This window comes from Anoplolepis gracilipes, chromosome 2 (assembly GCF_047496725.1).
Source record: "Anoplolepis gracilipes chromosome 2, ASM4749672v1, whole genome shotgun sequence".
NCBI lineage: Eukaryota > Metazoa > Arthropoda > Insecta > Hymenoptera > Formicidae > Anoplolepis > Anoplolepis gracilipes.
In genome coordinates, this window is record NC_132971.1 from 4,431,632 (window position 1) to 4,451,735 (window position 20,104).

The 20,104-nt window shown below is 33.8% G+C and overlaps 1 protein-coding gene across 5 annotated transcripts in view; it reads left to right on the forward strand.

The window, feature by feature from the left end:
* Kcc (solute carrier family 12 member kcc) overlaps positions 1-18,051 on the forward strand; it is a 74,368-nt gene extending 56,317 nt beyond the window's left edge. For 4 of the 5 annotated variants that reach the window (XM_072887028.1, XM_072887029.1, XM_072887030.1 and 1 more), the window contains 12 exons: positions 6,468-6,562; positions 8,701-8,961; positions 9,255-9,440; positions 9,782-10,017; positions 10,189-10,379; positions 10,456-10,617; positions 10,795-12,233; positions 12,391-12,498; positions 12,653-12,706; positions 13,430-13,755; positions 13,842-13,981; positions 14,204-18,051. In XM_072887028.1, coding sequence (XP_072743129.1) covers positions 6,468-6,562; positions 8,701-8,961; positions 9,255-9,440; positions 9,782-10,017; positions 10,189-10,379; positions 10,456-10,617; positions 10,795-12,233; positions 12,391-12,498; positions 12,653-12,706; positions 13,430-13,755; positions 13,842-13,981; positions 14,204-14,295 — 3,290 coding nt within the window. In that variant the 3' untranslated portion in view covers positions 14,296-18,051. The remainder of the gene's footprint in view (positions 1-6,467; positions 6,563-8,700; positions 8,962-9,254; positions 9,441-9,781; positions 10,018-10,188; positions 10,380-10,455; positions 10,618-10,794; positions 12,234-12,390; positions 12,499-12,652; positions 12,707-13,429; positions 13,756-13,841; positions 13,982-14,203) is intronic. The other variant, XM_072887031.1, reaches the window with a different exon arrangement.
* Positions 18,052-20,104: the final 2,053 nt, after the last annotated feature.

Sequence of the window (20,104 nt, forward strand, 5' to 3'; positions counted from 1 at the left end):
ATTATTTCACGAAAGGGAGGAATGATGCTATATCATTCATTGACGTCGTAACCTGATCTGTCTTCACCGAACACTGTCATCTCTTCGACGAAGCATCCGAGCTGTTAATTTTCGTAATAACGTGCAAAAGGTAAATCGCAATTTTCGATTCACATTACGATGTATTATTATTTCAAACTCTATCGCAAGGCGAACAAATTAATCTTTTATTCAAAAAATAATTCGGTAAGGAAGAAATAAAAGATTGACATCTTCAAACATTAATAAATAATAATTTGTTATAAATTAATAACAATAATGGATTTTCAGTTATCTGAAAATTTCTGAATATTATATCTAAAATATATCTAAAATGAATATTATAATAGAAATGTATCTACATAGTTGAAGTTATTCGCAACGAATGTTTAAAGTAGAAAATATTTGATATTTAAAGAATCACGTTACCGGAGATAAATTGCAAAGGAATGGAGACTGTAATAGAGAATACGGTTTTATACGATGCAGCTAAAAGAGAATCTAATAGAAGAGCTCTTCGAGAGTGAGGATCTTGTGTCGGAATTGCATCGGTGTTGTGTTGGACAATTGAAGTCCGGTTCTCGTTAATTCCCGCTACGAGATTGGTCCGAACTAGGCAGCTTTTGACAAATACCACGCGTGCAAGCACAAAGCGGAGTTTCTATTTTCCAGACATGACACTCCAGTGTCCTGCTCCAGTTCCTTACGCGGCTTTTCTTACCCAACTCTATATCTCTTCTCACCACGACTAACTGCTCTACTTTTCAGACTGTTAAGTTTCGCCATTTTCTGCATCTCTGTTACTATAGTTATTAACTCATTTGTTACAAAACTTATGTACTTAATCCGACAATTTACACAAGATTTTTCACTAATTTTTAAGCATTTTAAAGTTCTATATTAAATTTAAATTCGTTGTAGTTACAATATTAACCCATTTGTTATAAAAAGCTTCTGTACTTAAATATTTAAGATTTATAAGATTATCTTAATCTTATCTGTATTAAGAAAATCATATTTTTAGTTAAAACTAATTCTGATATTGAAATATTTGAGAGTTTGAGACAAACAGATCTTCCATTATATATTTTCAGATAAAAGAAACTTAGAACTTGTTGAAAAAAATTATTAACTTGTTATTATTTATTATTAAAGAGATTCTAATTATAAGTATTAAAATTTTTATGTCGATACATCCACGACGTGTACAATCGATTTTTTATTGATCTTTTATAAACACTCTTCTACAAGGAAAATTTTATTAAAGCTATTTACGAGGTCTATATCTTGCGATAATAAGTCGTCAACCGTGCAACCTGATATTGACAATCGTTGGAAGGTTTACGATCTTCCAAGTCTTATGATCATCATTTGTTCGCATAATGCGCACGTTACAGTCCTATCAATAAGATTATTACTATGATCTGGCCACGAAAGAGACTTATGACCGCGATCTCATGAAATTTTACCGGTTTGGGATCGTAATTTCCTATTCTATTTATCTCTGGTTATTGGAATCGATATTTTGGAAATAATCCGAACACTTAATAATCTTAATTCGACGATTAGGCTCACATTCGTGTTATACATTATATGTATGAGTACAACCATGATGCATAAAGGCACTCGAAAAACAGAAGTGACACTCCATTATAATTATTCGCTCGTACGTGGAGCATGAGTGTGTGTGTGAATATAAATTTATAAATCAAACAGGAAATCATAAAATTTCATAATATTTGACACATTGCAGATCTGCGTGACTATATTATAGAAATGATGTACTGATAATATTTATTATTTAATTTTTGTAGATATATTTGATATTTTTGGAGCAATTTTAAAAATAAATTTTAATAAAGAGCGGAAAAAATGTGAAAGATTAAATTGAATTTATTACGGTAACTTATTCTTTATTAAGGATCTGCTTTCTCCTAAAGTGAAACTCTTATGTGTGCAACATTCTGTAGAAGAGAAAACTTCAGGAAATATTCCCGAAAGAGAATTCTATTTTTCGTGACAGCGCTATCGCGTCGTTGCAACGTTCGCTCGTGGCGTTTGCAGCATCCGTCAAAGAAATGCAGTTCCATCGAGAACACGTGTATTTATTTGCGATATATTTCTTCTTATCGTGTTTGCCCACGGAAAAATGACATTTCTCTCTTTTCCTTCTGTTCTATCTCCCTTTTTCTCTCTCATTCGTTCCACCCTCCCGTCCTTTGACCGTTGTATCGGAAAATCCTTTAGTATAGAAATATCACGATCAAACTTCTTTTTTATTAAACGCACAAACTTCTTTTATACAGACTGCTGATAATAATAATAAAAAATTAATGCACGCATCAAATACTATTTTGCACGTGCAACGCCCCTTTCGTTCGTTAAAAAATCTATTTTGTTTTATTCACTTGCGTATGGAAAGCTCTTAATTGGATTAAAGAATGCGAAAGCGGAAATAATGAGATTTGAAGTATCGCATACATAATATAATGCATATTACGCTAAACGACGTTAATCCCTCGTTATATTTTTTATGAATCGCTGTATAGATTTTGTATTATTGCGCAACATGCAATAAAGCAATATATTCGAATAAAAAAGATTTTTAGTACTAATTTTGTAAAATATTGAGACTCGATTCCGATATACATTAGATAACGATATTAAACTTATATTGTGATATATTAATATTGACATTTGAATGACCTTAGATGCCCATAATCTCCAATATTCTATTTAAATATCAATATTGTAAGTTTTTATTTAGATAAGTATTAAAAAAAATAATACGAAACAAATGAAAGAACTACTCAAGATCTATCTAAAAATATATATATATAAATTATTGTTGAGCCAATTTTTTGACTTTTTATTTTTCTTTCGTCATCCGTCCGGCTTAATAAAGAAATAAAACAAGGAAACGATTTCTCGTATTCCACGCGCATCTCCTTTTCGGTCACGTCGTTCTCGCGGGAACGGATTCCGATCGAAATCCCTGGACTACAGTTTGACAGCCGACAGCTGCCGCCGCCGACGCGATCATCCTGGGAACCGGGTTACTTGCGCGGAATTCGCGGAAATATGTGGTTTCTCTGACAGAATATTATAAAGTTCGGGTGGACGCGGGAAGAGACAACGGGAAGTCCGCGGTCCACGAGGTATCAAGATAAGAGGATCAACGGTAACGCGGACGGTAGACGACAGTCAAGAAGCATCCAACAATAATCGTGACACACTTTTCCCCTCGGATGCGTTTTATCCCCCTGTATTATCTACCTCTCTCTGCTATGCGTCTACTATATCTACTTTTCTCTACACGGGAAAGCCTTGGCATTGCATCGCACGTCGAGAAACCATCGACCTACTTCGCCTCGCTCTCGTATGTACTTCTACCGTTTTTCCGTTACGTTACATCGTCGATGAAACTAGCGGAAATTGCGCGCGATAACTCAGATCGTAAATGGAACAATGCTTTTCTAATAATAAAATTTATTCGCGTTAACGTCGTTATAATATCATTAAAAGATAACGAGCACTTTGGTAGATGTCAATGATGCTTACATAATACATTGTTTTTTTACTTACTTCTCCATTAATAATATTTATTTGAAAATTATTCGTTAAATTTTGTGTGGATTTTTATCAGAAATAATTAAAAAATTTAGTACAGTCTTATCTCTGTGATTCAATTCTATCAGTGAAAAATTGTCACGATGTTTTATTTTTCGAAGCTTTCAATTACTCGCTCTCAGCCTTATAGGACAAGAAAATACATTTTCGCGATATATAGATAACTAAGATTATAATCATGCTAAGGAATAACTCAATTTTCCAGCCATTAGACATGGCTGCGCTATAAATATTTCTAGATATATATATTTTCGACGTCATATATGGTATAATTATAAAAAATATCGGATATTCTGCAAAAAGTACCGTTTAATTCGCGGAACGATCCGTATATCGGGAAAACTGCCGACTATAAATATGTCAACTAAGAGCTATTGTCTTGTTTACGTTGATCGCGTAATGTCTATCGCGTAACGCATTTTACTGGCAGAGTTATTACGGAAATAGATTACGAGGGAAATTCGCGGCTCTGATATGTTATGCTGAAGCTTCTCAAGTAGACAAGGGTAAGAAGACCTTCTCTCAGGACTGTCAAATACGCCCGTCTCTTCGTCGATGACATAAGACTACGTAATCCGCTTCGCCATTCTTTTATTCTTCCTTCGTCCATTCTTTTTCTTTACCATCATTCTTCCTGCATTAACGAATACAAAAATTGCTCCTTTAAGTATCATATGTTAAATTTTGTCAAAATTCGTAAATTTAAAGAGCAATAATATTTATAATATTATTGAAAAAGAAAAATATTCTTTATGCTTCTTTTTCTTTTATATAATACATTTTATATCTTATAAGTTACACATAATATATAATTTTTATACATATTTATCTTTTAATATACGTATATATTCGACATTAAATATTTTGATAATTGTATCTTAAAGTTCTGGAAAAAACGTATTTTTCTTGCTCAAATTTATGTGATGAATTTATTTAAATGTATTTCATAATAATTTTTTTCATTTTTATGATTCAACGTTAATATGTAATTATATTTAAAGAAAAGAAGCATTTTCTTCGACAGAGAAAAACAAATAATCACGGAACTCTTCTCTTTCTTACAACAAATTCTACATTCGAGTAGCGCTATTTGGTCTGCGCACGCGAATTAAATAAAAAATATCTTTCTATTAGAAAATGAACGTCTTCATAGAATACTAAAAAGAGTCGAGATTTGCTGAGAGAGACAAATGGACCGAGAGACTAGAGCTCTCCTCGCGAGACCAGTTCTGAATTGGCGTTGATAAAAATTCTGTCAGGTCGATTAACGATCGTACGTGCCAGTTGGACTAGTGCCATTTGTATCGCGGGATACTATATTGGAAAAGTTAGACCTTTAAGGGCATAATATCGTTAAATTTTCGCCAACCTATGTTTTTTTCGCGTATAAAATAAAGAGAAAAAAAGCGAATGGAAAACAATGCAGCTAAATAATAACCAAATAGTAACCAAATCATACAAAAAATATGCAAAATACGATCTTTTTTTAAACACTGATTCTGAATATAAAAAATAAAAAACGTAAATGTGAATCATTTTGCTAGCGCCATAAAACACGTACACGTATTCGCTATTCATAGTTGTAGTTATTCACAAAAATTCGTCGTTCGCTATTGCAGATCTTTCACATTATTAGCGATTTATGATTCATCAGTGTAGTGATATTTTAGTAAGAATTTGAGCAGGTGCTTGTGTTTAATTTCGATAAATCATATCTTTATTTTACCTTCTTACTTTTCAACATGAGCTATGAAGACATAAACAATGAAATTTTACACAAATTTTCACACATAACGTAGCGCTTTATACGAATCAATACTGGAATAGACTGATTCGTGTTTTTTGATTTCGAAAAACCACTGCGCTGACGACTTAACGCGAATGACGTATCACGGATGCGAATTTGACGAATTCTCTCTTCACACTATTCACGAACTTTTCACAAATGATGATTCACGCATCGCAAATCACGAATACGCGCAAATTCTGACGCTAGCATGTGCAATAATTTTTTTTATTTGTGACCAATTTTTTTATTTATGTGTTTTATACATTATATTTATGTGTTTTTTATATTATTGATTTGTGTTGTTATTGATACTCTCTTAGAGATAATTATAAATAATATTATTGCGTATATAGATTATATTTAAAGGTTTAACACATTTATATTTTTTGGAACATAAGAAAATTAATATTCTCATCGAGTCTATTTATGCATCATTCCATCAACCTGTATACTGTATATATAACGACTCTAGGAATTAATTTCTAATGATCTTAGTAATCGTGGGGTCATACATATATAAGTCATCCAACAGAGTTATAAATGTTATAGTCTTCTCTAACAATAAGTATTCTAGGCGCTTTAAATATTTCATGAACAACTTTTTAATTACTTGTCGTAGATTTCCACGCAATAATGTACACATATTTTTACTACGCATTTATTACACAAAATGAAACGTTTATTACGTTTTTATATTTATTAAGCGTGTGTATGTTATATATATGTATAAATATAAGTACGAAATATATTTACCAACACGTTTGCATCTAAATTAATCACAAAACAATGAACAAGATTGTGTGAAATAGAATGAAGAAAATAGACTAATTAACAATAGGTAATTGGAACTTCACTCTCTTTAAAAGCCTTTCATAAGAAATGCTAATTTTCTTGAAAATATTCTTGATATGCCATTTTAATGAAAATTTTAAGATTTCTTCGTAACTGGTATAATTTCTTCTGGAGTCTTACGAGCATTTCACATGCAGACAAAACAGCAAATAATTAATTACTTTTTTCTTGCTTTCAGGCGATGGAGGCGGCAATGGCGGAGATGGCGATCCTATCGGCAGCACTAATTCCGAAAAGAAATCGGGATATGAGACGAATCTGTATCTCTATAGTGTGAGTACAACAAAAGTCTGAACAAATTTAATCACTCTTGACGAGTTTATTTTTAATATTATTTGTCTTTGAATTTATTAATACTATTTTTTTTAATTATTTTTAAATGTGCATGCATTTTAATTTGGAAATTAAGACATAGAAAACGAGAAAACTCTCATTTTACTTTAAAATAAAAATTACATCTAATTTATTAACTTTTAACGTATATATTATCATTTCCATTAAACGTTAATTTTCTTAATCGCCATTTCAAGAGTTTATCTACTTCGATTGTGTATAACATTTATTATGTAATAATTAACTAGCGCAATATATTATGAAAATGGCGAGCTATATATGCGGAATTAGATTCAGAGATTATACACGTCGTAAAGAAGATCAGCCTCTCTCTTCTTTTTATCTATCACAAAATTATATCTCTATCATATAAAATTATATTTTTATATAGAAACTTTAATTGAATTTTTAGAAACGGCAAATGTTTCCTTCGACAATATCTAGTACAAGTAAATAAAGTTTTAAGAAGAAAACAAGAAAGAATTTCGTGACCGAGCGCGTAGGCTAAAAATTCTTCTCTAAATTACCATTCCTTCAGAACGACAATTAAGCCGCATATTTTAGTCTCTCATCTCCTCGTTTTCTTGTTCTCGTTTCTACCCCTCGGTATTTTAACAGAGAATTCCGCTATTTTTCTAAGAGAACCTGAGCTTTTGTCGGCCCAGTTTTCTCTTATCTGTGCTCGGTTCCGTTCAAAATTGCGAGCATTATCGAGCATTGAATCTCACGAAGCGAGTATTGTATCCCGTTGAATCCGCTAATTTACTCTGGTGACTTTAACTTTCTCGATATTCTCGTATTTCTCGTTTGACTCTATCGAATCGACCACAATCGAAATTAAACTTAAGAGACGAACAAATAATGATATTTTTTATCATGCGTTTAAATTTTTATTTAAAAATAATTTTCGACAAAAAAAATGTAATCAATAATTATAATAATATTAATCTTGTAAAAGAGAGAGAGAGAGAGAGAAAGAGATAAAATGATTTTTTTATCTTAAGAATAATTTAGATTCTCGTTCTTGAATATTTATCATTTTGTTTATTCCACGAATTTATAAAGTTTCTTTGAATTCTTAATATAGGATAAACAAAAAAAAGATAGCGAAGATCTATTATATCTAGATCAGAATTTCGGCTTTTCGTGAAAATCAATATAAATGTCTATCACTGTAATAGCGAATATGAAAGAAGAAATTAGAAAGACACATCACGCGACAAATAAATTAGAGATTAGCACATGAAAGACGCGTTGTAATTTCCTGAAGGAAATCACCGTGGATCATCGGGTCTTCTCTGCTCTTCCTCCTACATCCTCTATAGCCAATAATAACACATTTGATATACATAAGCCGTACTCTCTGTATATAATGTGAAAACGAAATGCCTTGACGTGAAAAGTAGTCATCACGAAATTAGATCGACAACAACGTAATATTCTCGTAACGAGGTTGCGAGAACTTACATGATAAAGGACTAACAATTTCCATAAAAGCGTCCCGATGGACGAAGTTACGCGACACTTTTCCGCAAGTTTATCAATAAAATTGCAAATGAGATTGCGTCCTTTTCGGCATAATAAGGAACCTTATATAGGATTACAAGCAAGGGTCGCGATTCTTATCATAGGAATAAGCTGAGTGATAAGAATTGATGACTCGTCGGACGGTTTGCTAGTCTCTGGAATTTGAAAATTGTTTCGGATTTTATTTAATAATACGACGAGACGGAAAGGAAAAAATAGATACGTAGGTGAATAAAAATAGCGAAGTAGCGAAAGTCTACATGTGATCAGACAATCGCGATTCATAAATGGAAAATCTGTATCTCTTTTTTGAGTAAGATATTCAAGATGCTTCTTCTTCTAAAAAAAACATTCAAATTCAAAAATTATATTGTCTTTTCTTTATAATTATTAAATATTTTTTAAAAAAATCTTTTTTAATTAAAATTAAAAATGTTACAAAAAAAAAGAGCGTGAAGTAAAAATATTTTATCTTCAAAATTTATACGTAAATTTATACGCAATATTATACGTATAATCGACAGATGAATAAAAATTAAATTGAATCGTAGGAGGAGATGGAGGATCGGCCGCGAATCTCGACGTTGCTCAATAGCCTGGCCAACTATAGCAACACCATCCCCGCCGCGACTGACCCTGACAGCAAACCGGCACCGGCTGTGGGAGGTGCGCAAATGGGTACTCTTATAGGCGTCTATCTGCCGTGTATCCAAAACATCTTTGGCGTGATCCTTTTTATCCGATTGACATGGGTAGTTGGCACGGCTGGTGCCATTCAAGGTTTCTTCATCGTGCTTTGCTGCTGTTGCGTAGTGAGTATATAGAATATAACTATATGGGAATTCGAAATTTTAACCCCAAAAAGTCGCGTAAGAAAGTCAGAAAGATTTTAATATGTAAATCTATAAAAATATAAAAATTCATATAAAAATGCCAAATTTCTAAAAAGCTAATTTTCCTGAAATTATTAATTTTAAATAGATTTTTTTCTTAAGAATATTTATTAATTAAGCACTTAGTTATGAGCAATGAACAGCTTCACACGAATTAAGCTTCAAGAATTTGCAAATGAATCGTAATAAACAATCATTTCTCGTGCGTGTAGACAATGCTGACGGCGATCAGTATGAGTGCCATCGCCACCAATGGCGTGGTACCGGCTGGTGGTTCCTATTTCATGATATCGAGAAGCTTAGGCCCGGAATTCGGCGGCGCGGTAGGTATGCTGTTTTACACCGGTACTACTTTGGCTGCCGCGATGTACATCATCGGTGCCGTCGAAATCGTTCTCGTAAGTCCTCAGCCAATTAATGATATTATCTCAATTAGTCTTTTAATCAATCCACTCGTGTGTACTGATTTGTATTTAAATATAAAGTAAAGAAATAAAAGGATCGCACAGTTTATAACTGTTGAGATTAATTAAATTACTACGTATCAACCACTTATGTAAAGTGAATGTATAAAAAATGTAAATGAGACATGATCTCTACCTCTCAATATATCTAATGTATGTAAAGATATTTATAAAATATTAATTATATTATGGCAGATTTTTGCATAATAATTTTATGCTTTAAAACAGGATATACTTTGCTATGTTGCTCATCTTTTTTTGGTGCTTTCTTGTAGACTTATATGGCACCATCACTCAGCATATTCGGCGACTTTACAAAAGATGCCAACATTATGTACAACAACTTTCGGGTATATGGCACTATCCTGCTGATGATAATGGGAACGATTGTCTTTGTTGGCGTAAAGTTCGTTAACAAGTTCGCTACAGTAGCACTGGCCTGCGTTATTTTATCCATCATTGCTGTTTATGTGGGGCTCTTCGTGAACTTTAACGGCAACGAATCTCTGAAGTACTAATTTAATTACGATATTAATTTTCACATAATGTAGTCGTCAATAATGGGATACTGTAGTCGCGATTATAATATCGTATAGACGATAAATAATTACCTCTATCGTAAGAAACAAGTGAATTAAAAAGAGAAATTGAGTGCTTTAAAATTCCGGCCCTTGTATTTCAGATTGTGCGTGCTCGGCAAGAGGCTGGTAAAGGACATCAACGTTCTAACCGATTGCAATAAAAACATTAGTGGCGTTTTACATAACGTTTATTGCGGTAACAGCACCCGTAGTAAATGTGATCCGTATTACCTCGAGAACAATATTACTATTGTCAACGGTATTCGTGGCTTGGCCAGCGGAATATTCTTAGGTAAGATTATAACTTTTGCGATTATTATATAAGATAGATAAATTATTTGTGGAATGCTTTACTTTTTGATATACAGAGAACATATGGGACAGTTACCAAGAAGAAGGCCAATTAATCTCTTACGGATCTGATCCGAAGGACATGGATGTCTTGTCAAGCTCGAGTTACAATCAGATTCAAGTCGATTTAACCACGACCTTCACCATTCTCATCGGTATATTCTTCCCTTCCGTGACAGGTAAGCGAATGGATTTCGTTACATAATATTATATCAATATTAGTATATATATATATTTGTATATTTTTAAAAATATGATATATAATATATATAATATATTATATATTAATTATTACTTTTCTTTTTTTATTATAGTATATATATAAATCATAATTAATTAATAATACTTATCTATAGGCATCATGGCGGGCTCCAATCGATCCGGAGATTTAGCTGATGCTCAAAAGTCCATCCCGATTGGTACAATCTGCGCAATTCTGACTACTTCTACCGTGTATCTGTCTAGTGTTCTACTCTTCGCCGGTACCGTTGACAACTTGCTTTTACGCGACAAATTTGGTCAGAGTATCGGCGGCAAGTTAGTAGTGGCAAACATGGCATGGCCGAATCAGTGGGTGATTCTGATCGGTTCTTTCTTGTCCACTTTGGGCGCCGGCCTTCAATCATTGACGGGAGCGCCACGATTACTGCAGGCGATTGCTAAGGATGGTATCATTCCTTTTCTGTCGCCGTTCGCCACCAGTTCTAGTCGGGGCGAGCCTACTCGTGCTTTAATACTCACCGTGTTGATCTGCCAATGTGGTATCCTGCTTGGTAACGTGGACTACTTGGCACCGTTGCTGTCCATGTTCTTCCTTATGTGCTACGGCTTTGTAAACCTCGCTTGTGCGCTGCAGACCCTGCTGCGTACCCCTAACTGGCGACCGCGTTTTAAATATTATCACTGGAGCTTGTCATTCCTTGGTTTGGCACTCTGTATTGCTATCATGTTTATGACCAGTTGGTACTATGCGCTGCTAGCGATGGGTATGGCCGGCTGTATTTACAAGTACATCGAATATCGCGGCGCTGAAAAGGAATGGGGCGACGGTATTCGCGGTTTGGCGCTGTCTGCCGCCAGATATTCGCTGCTTAGACTCGAGGAAGGCCCGCCGCACACGAAGAATTGGCGTCCGCAGATCTTAATCCTTGCCAAACTTACTGATGATCTGGTGCCCAAATATCGCAAACTCTTTGCCTTTGCCAGTCAGCTCAAGGCTGGCAAGGGTCTCACCATCAGTGTCAGCTGCATTGCCGGCGACTACACACAGAACTCAGGCGAAGCGTTAGCAGCCAAACAGAGCTTGAAGAAAACTGCGACGGAAGAGAAAGTGAAGGGTTTTGTTGAGGTTCTTGTAGCAAAAAGTGCCGTCGATGGCCTAAGCTCATTGATACAAACTACCGGGTTAGGCGGATTAAAGCCCAACACAGTGATATTGGGTTGGCCGTACGGTTGGCGGCAATCAGAGGAAGAGAGAACCTGGCGAGTGTTTCTACAAACCGTGAGAAGCGTTGCAGCTGCTAAGATGGCATTGCTAGTACCTAAAGGCATAAACTTTTTCCCAGACTCCAGCGAGAAGATAATCGGCAATATTGACGTTTGGTGGATCGTGCATGATGGCGGTCTACTAATGCTATTACCGTTCTTGTTGAAGCAGCATCGCACCTGGAAAAACTGCAAGATGAGGATCTTCACAGTCGCACAAATGGAAGATAACTCTATACAGATGAAGAAAGATTTAAAGAAATTCCTGTATGACCTGAGAATTGAAGCAGAAGTTGAAATCGTCGAAATGGTAATTTTTTATTCTATAATATATATAATTTAGATACAGGGAAAAATTATATTCTTCAGAAAGTTTCAATATAGACAACAAAAATTTTTAACGAAGAAAAATCGTCGATAGCTCGATTATTTATAAATTAAAAGGTCACATTTTGGCTTGTTTGCAGACGAATACCGACATCTCTGCGTACACGTACGAACGTACCCTGATCATGGAACAAAGGAATCAGATGCTTCGCGAGCTACAATTGAACAAGAAACAGTCACTAGGAGTGGTGAGTGTTGCATGTGAGACAAAGGGGGAAAACTGCTTGGTATTATATGTATAGATATATATACATATTATAATACTAAAATAACAACACATGGTGAGAGACGGTGATACTGATCGGTGTGTGTCTGTTTGTTGCGTGCTCGTCACGGATAAAGGTGCAGTCATTGGTGGACTTCAACGAGGTACCCGCCGAGGAAAAATTACCTCTGGTTTGTCAGATAACCCTCGGAATTCCATGTATGCCTCTCTTTCCCCTCATGATTGCTCCATTGCACCGACGATTTCATATTTTGTATTCCCATTCCTTATTTTCCACGATATCAACATAACAGTCTTATTCCATCTCGACGATCATATCGTATGATAATGCCATAAGAAGGAAGAAATTGTCGCGAGGTCGCTATTGAATTGATATCTTGCAAATAGCAAATTAAATACTTTTGAGATTGCTACAGAGTCACACCTAATTTATGAAACTAAAAAAATTATAATTTAAAAGCTCACGAAAAAAATTCTGATTTCTGAACATAAAATTAATTAATTAATGTTTATAATATAATGAATTTACAAGTGTAACAAATTTACGAAAACAAATAAATTAAAAAAGGCTTAATGAAAATCAATATTGCAAATTTAAATAATCTCTAATTTTTAAATAAAAAATTAAAAAAATTAAAAATTAATCTGATAACATTCTTGAGACTTTCTCTTATTAGCGCCTGGCAACGGTTTACTTCTTTCTGTCCATCATGATCTCAGGAATTTTCCCTCAATTTCGGCTTAATTGGCACGATTGCTTACATAGATAGCATTGATTTGGCGGCAATAGTGCTTTGATGCTAGACTAGTCTCGCCTTTCGACTGACTGTCTTCCGCTATTCGGGATACAGTACTTGTTGTACGCGTTGCTTACTTGCGTTGCCGTGATACAGGTGCAGGCAATCGTGGATCATCATCACAACGTCGACGCCAAAGTACCGACGAAGGTGAGATTCCAGGAGCCGGGTAATCAAAACGTGACCGACGACACGAAGGAGAAATTGATGCAAGAAACCGAGTTAAACAATAAAGAACCGGACGTCACCGAGGAAGCGAATGAGAAAGAAGAGACTAAAGAAAACAATGACGAAGAGACAAAAGTTATTGGTGGCTCGCCCAAGACGGAGAATAAAGAGAATGCAGAGAAGGAGGAGAAAGAGTGTAATGCGCAGGAGAACAAGACTCAGAGTCCGGAAGTTAAGAAACCCACGATTACACCGTGAGTTGCACGAATTTTATATGCTCTATAATTTTTTTTTTTAATTTTAATTGATACTTGTTCCTTAACGAACGATTCTGTAACAGCGACGAGAGTGATGTAAGGCGTATGCACACCTCGTTGAAGTTAAATGAGGTAATCCGAAAGATGAGTAGCGAAGCTCAGCTGGTTATTTTGAATCTTCCTGGACCGCCACGGGACACCAAGATGGAACGTGAATCTAATTGTATCCTTTCTTCTGAATTATCTTGAAAAAATATCGTATTATCTAGAAAAATAATATCGTAGTAACAGTTTTTATTACAATTTAAATTAGTTATATAATTAATAAATATTAGAATATCTTTTCAACTCTGAATAGATTTTATAAACATTAGGAATAAATTTTTGGACAACAATAAAAAATAGTTTAAATATTAATTAAATTTTCTTGACTGCTGGAAATCAGATATGGAATTCCTCGAGGTGCTTACCGAAGGCTTAGAGAGAGTGCTGATGGTGCGAGGTAGCGGACGAGAAGTGATCACCATCTATTCGTGAACTAAAGTGAAGAGAATCAATTTGCGAAAGCAGAGCTCTAGTTTATTTCTCAGTGACCTAAACGACATCATCTTCAAGAACACGCCGTTCTTGTGCCATTGTCTGCGCAGTCACTTGCGTCGCGCGCTCTGAAAGTCATTAAAGGAAAAGAGATGATGATATTATGACGAGGACGATGGCGGTTGTCTTTCTATGTCGGACGTGGAAAACGAAGCTTTATTGGAGCCGACTTATCGCGGGAAGCGGGACGACCGATCGTCCGATGAAGAAACCAAAAAAGCGACGATACCAAAGGATAGGTTTCTTTTAAATGGATTTCTGAATGCGTATGTTTATGTGTTAGATATGTACATGTCAGGGTCGCGACGAGGACTATTCAGATTCAAATTAAATAGACAACCTGTCTAGCTCAGTCGAGCTCGCCGGATGACCGTGGTTGGTACCTTTTAGAATTCGTCGGAACAAAAACTGTAGCTCAACGACACGAGTTCTGAGTAAACGTCACTTTGATTCAATTCCTTTATAACTGACAGCTAAAAATCATGTCTAAAACGAATAAAAGAACGAAGATGAAAGTGGTAGAAAAAAAGGGAGAGAAAAATTTGAGAATCAAAATTTGGTCCGAGGCTAAGATCGAAGCATCTACGAAACCACTGCCAGACTACTTTCTAAATGCTTCGCGTTTAACCAAAGACGCGAAAGGCTCATTTTTCTACACGCATTGTCGTTAATAGAAAAAGAATAAGAGTAATAGGTACACATATAATTTTATTGCTTAATAGAGGTGAATTTAGAGTAGCCTAGAATAGCGCTGACTTTTATTATGATTATGTATGTGTATTTGATAATAGTGGAAGACGACGCGAGGATGTCGCGAGTATTATTGCATTTCCTCTGGGGATTGCGGCCCCCGCTCTCTTTTCCAGTCTTGCGCGAAAATTTTTGCACACATCATACACATATATATGCAAATACACGTACACACATCCGAGCATTTGTATCGTCTTTAAGGCCTACCGGTCCAAGATGCCACTACCACTTGCTAATCGATAACACCAAGTGAAGTTGAATTATAACGCGAAGAGCGCAACTCGAAAGACTTAATGCCATAATGCGCATCGGTTCTTACCGAATTTCATTGAAGGATTATATATATATATATTATATATAATATATATATGTATATATATATATATACATTATATATATATATATATATATACATTATATATATACATATACATATATATATATATATATACACGTATGTATATGTATGTATAGCGTTAGCGTATAAAGTAATTCTAATCGCATTAAGTGTCGTCGTATGCATGTCACGTTCCGCGCGTAGCCCCGTTTCCGGCTGCGCTTCATTTAGATAGAAATTATCCGATATATCTAGTTAATCAACGAGCGCAAAATATACATGTCTTTCTCAGTCCTTTTGGTGTCGTCGAGAAATCACGACATGTTTTTATTAAATTCTTCACTAAATGCCGATGAGTTGCCGACACAATGCTAATGAAAAGAAAGGCAGCTAGAGAACTAATCTCTTTATATTGAAATCATCTCTCGCGTCTCTAAAATAGTCAAAATAAATTCTAGTTTTTAGCTCGATGCGACATTAAATTTAGCACACTATTAGATCGAGAAATTACTGTTATTTGAATTGATTGTAAAACTAACAAACTTAATTTTTAATCTTTTGACTCTATTGAAGCGAAGGTAAATTCTATTTAGCATCGTTTTCTTTGATGAATGAAAATCATGACGAAGGTTTAGAAAGGGTTGAGAAAGAGATAAGTATAGGACTAGCGTTTAGTGTAATATTTATCGATATATTGCTTAATCAGTGTCCGTGAGTAAATTATATTGTGCTAAGGATTACACGGGATTACATACCGTGTCTTTTCAAATTTCTGTAAATTCTTGCAACTGATGAAATGATGGAAGTGACGATAATTACCAATTGAATTAAAAACGTTAGGCCCAGGACGTACCGAAACTATCGCCTTTTTTTCGGTTATAAAGATTTCGAAATATTATACAAAATTCTAAATTTAGAAAATCAACCTGACTTCAAATAGCAAGGAAACAATTTAGAAAAGTTTAATTTTTGTAGATTAAACTAATAACACATTTTATTTATAAATAATTTGAATTTTATTGCATATTTTTTTATTATAAAAATATTATATACGTGTGAACATATAATGAGAAATCATTAAATCTTAATTTAAATGGAAAATTAATACCTACTATCGGAAAGAAATAAAAGTGCGATAGTTTCAGAGCATCCTCATATACATATATGTACATTCACATTGTTCATTGTAAAGTGCACACACTGTCCTGCAATACCAGTAGTTAGAGAAGAAAAGGAAGAAGAAATAAGGAAAGAAAAAAGCGTGAAAACGTTAATTATATATCTATGAAAGTGTATCGAATTAAAAACGGGCAAGTGTGCGAACCGATAACGCCACTCCGTTAGTCTAGATAAAAAAGAATATTTACATTAATGGAAGGAGAAGAGATTTATATATACATATATATATATATATCCCATGCTAAGTTGATTCACTTTTGTCGGACGCATGAATCGCGTCAGATATCTTAAAACGAGAAGAAAGAAAGAAAGAGACATCAATAAAGAGCGTTTCACAAGTTAATTCATAAAATAATCAAGTAGCAAAATGCGCTCGCATTTTAACACCCCAGTTTAAGACAGATATATAAGCAATATATCTCTTTACTGAGTGTATCGTGACAGATAAATATCTTCAACAGAGCTGGGTACATAGAGAGACTATATATAATGTGTATAGTTACATAATATACACATAAAAAGTTATTACTCTCTTTCTCTCTCCACATCTTTCTCTCTCTTTCTATCTCTATCTCTCTCTCATCCATGTTTGCGATATAGACTTTATAATTTTATTACGTTACTTACCGACATATATTTTATGTGTACTTATCTTACTCGATAGGCATTGGCACTGCATAGTTTATACGAGACATGTTAACATTATGAGAAAGTTTATTGCAAATACGAATCGATTGTTGCCGGATAAATCGCCAATACACATACGTTGTACATACACATATAGATAAAGGAAAAAAGAGAAAAGAGAAATGTGACCGCGCGTTTATTCATAAGGAATTTAAAGAAGACGAATAATAAAAAAAGAAGAAAAAACGAGGAGCATCATCCTTTTCATAGGTCGAACAGTATTGCAGTGTATTCTGCTGCCGCTTTATATTTTACTATGTCGTATTTACTTTAAATGCACAATGACCACATGCACACAAACGTATGTGTGATATATATAGAGTATATATTATATATATATATATATATATATATATATATATATATATATATGTATACAGATGTACATTATTTGTAGCTGGTGAGAATGAAAGTGATGATTGATAAATTTGCGAAAACTTAGAGTCCGGCAGCTCCGATTTAAGCTAATATAGCTTAAATTAGCAGTCTGATAACAAGCACGATTTACATCACTCTCATTCTACTCGGCTCATATGTGTTATAGACAACAGCAGAGATGCGTCCGCGATTTATGTTCGCTCTGCGGAAACAGAACAATACTTTGCGTTCTCTAGGTAGTTTTTTCTCCATTCCCGAGAATATTCTTCTTCGTAATTGCATTATAGAAAATAGATTGCAAAAGACTGAATATAAGCCGGCTGTGGCGAAAAAAACACAGTGAAGATCAGTGTATGCGACCCGTTGCGAATAAATAAAAATGCGCACAATACTTTGGCTATAAAAAAGTCCTCAATATATTGCAAAATAGAAACTAAGATAGTTATTGCAGACGATGTGTGAAAGTGAAAAGCAAACCACAATGCAACCACTTTGGTCTACCTATTGATGAAGAGAGAATGTTTGAAAGTTTACTCAAAAATATTGTTCTGCTTTTGCAACTTATATATATATTTTCTATGATGAGCAAAGTCGAGAGAATATCCATTGAATGAATTTTATTCATTGTAAAATATTCTCATCTCTTTACGGAATATTGAAAAAAATATTCTTAGAAAGTTATTAGAATTTTATTCTCTAATTTTCAAAAATAATTATTTTCGATATTCTCAAAAAATAATTGAAAGAAAATATTTTTCAAAACATTGTCTTTTTGTATTTCTTTTTTTTGAACATAAATTTCGGGCGATTATTATCAATACTCAGCTGTTTCGAATAACATATTGTAATACCAGCGGGCTTAGCATTTGTCGAGGTATTTGTGCGACGTTTGCGCGGTACATTCCGTTTATAAAATGGAACCGCGCTCTGGATTTAAATCACCTCTAGGCTGTGAGATGCGAGCTAAGCAGCAGACAAACTTGCTCGAAACCTCAATCATATGTGTCAAATCAAGTATAAATCTACTTTTAACCTATATCGTATAACAGATTAATCCTCTCATCAAAATAGGAGGAATACATGATTTACTTCTCACTCCAGAAACTGCGATGATTTCTTCTGCCCTTGGGACTTGAATAATAAAAAAATATATATTTATTAATTCCCTTACATGGGAAGAGAAAAAAAAGAAATATTGATCTAGAGAAATAAAGATGTTATAAATATATACATACAGAGCGGACTTGAAGTGGCGAAAGTGGATGTCGACAAGAGGGACGTGTGAATTTGAGAAAAATTTTTCTTCAATAACATTTTTTTCATTACTTTTTTTTTTCGAGTGTCTTACAGTTTCTTATATTTACGTTAAACAAGTAAGAGTTTGTTATTTGATTTTTAACTTTTCTTTAACTCGTCGAAAAAGAGAAAGAAATTGTACTTAATTTCAATCTTAAACAACTGTGTATTTAAAATCAATTAAAATCTTTGGCAAGGAAAATTTTATCTGAAATTCGTCGACGCATCCCTGTTATAGATCTCGCCATTCTTAGTCCACACTAAGTATACTATATGTATACATGGTGTCTGCTTTCTCTTGACAATAGATACCGCAATAGATCAAATCACTGATGAAATGTGTTTAAGAAATAAATAGAACGTAATTTTGCCGATAAAAATACATGCAATTTTAAAAAGATATGTAACTATATAGAATTATATATATCAAAAATATATATATATATGTAATTGTTCTATAATGATGAGAATCGATATAATTGTACGTTTTTGTCCTGAAGTTTATACTTCGTGTGCTTAGTCTATTTTTAAGCCTATTTAAAGTTTACTTCGCAAAACGCAGTTCTTGACCGCACGTAACTGTCGTTAGGAGGAAGTGTTGCACAAGACACCCTGTACATACATATATGAGATACGAGATAATATATTTGTAGATACAAAGTTTAGTCATCTGGATAGTATATAGAGTCAATACTGTGAAGAGCCTGTAACTTACCTACCTATACCCTTAGATAATAGATGATAATACTTAATACTTGTAATTGATGATTTACGAAAGATGAAGTATATGAATGAAAAAAAAAATATACTGCGAGAAATCGATTAAATAAATAAATGATATATACCTATATGATCAGAATATTGCGCCGATTTATCGTTGTCACTTCACTTTCGGAATATCTTTTTTTTTTATCATTGTATCTGTTATTATATTTATATATAATTGTTATTTATAATTATTATTCAGTCTCTTTTTATTAACAATATACAAAAACAGTATATTTCTAGTATATTACTTGATTTTAAATATTTTTGTATAAAAATTATAAACTATATAGATTTGCCATTAACTTTGTAAAAATATTGTAATGTAAAAATACATAATTTTAAAATATTCTAGAT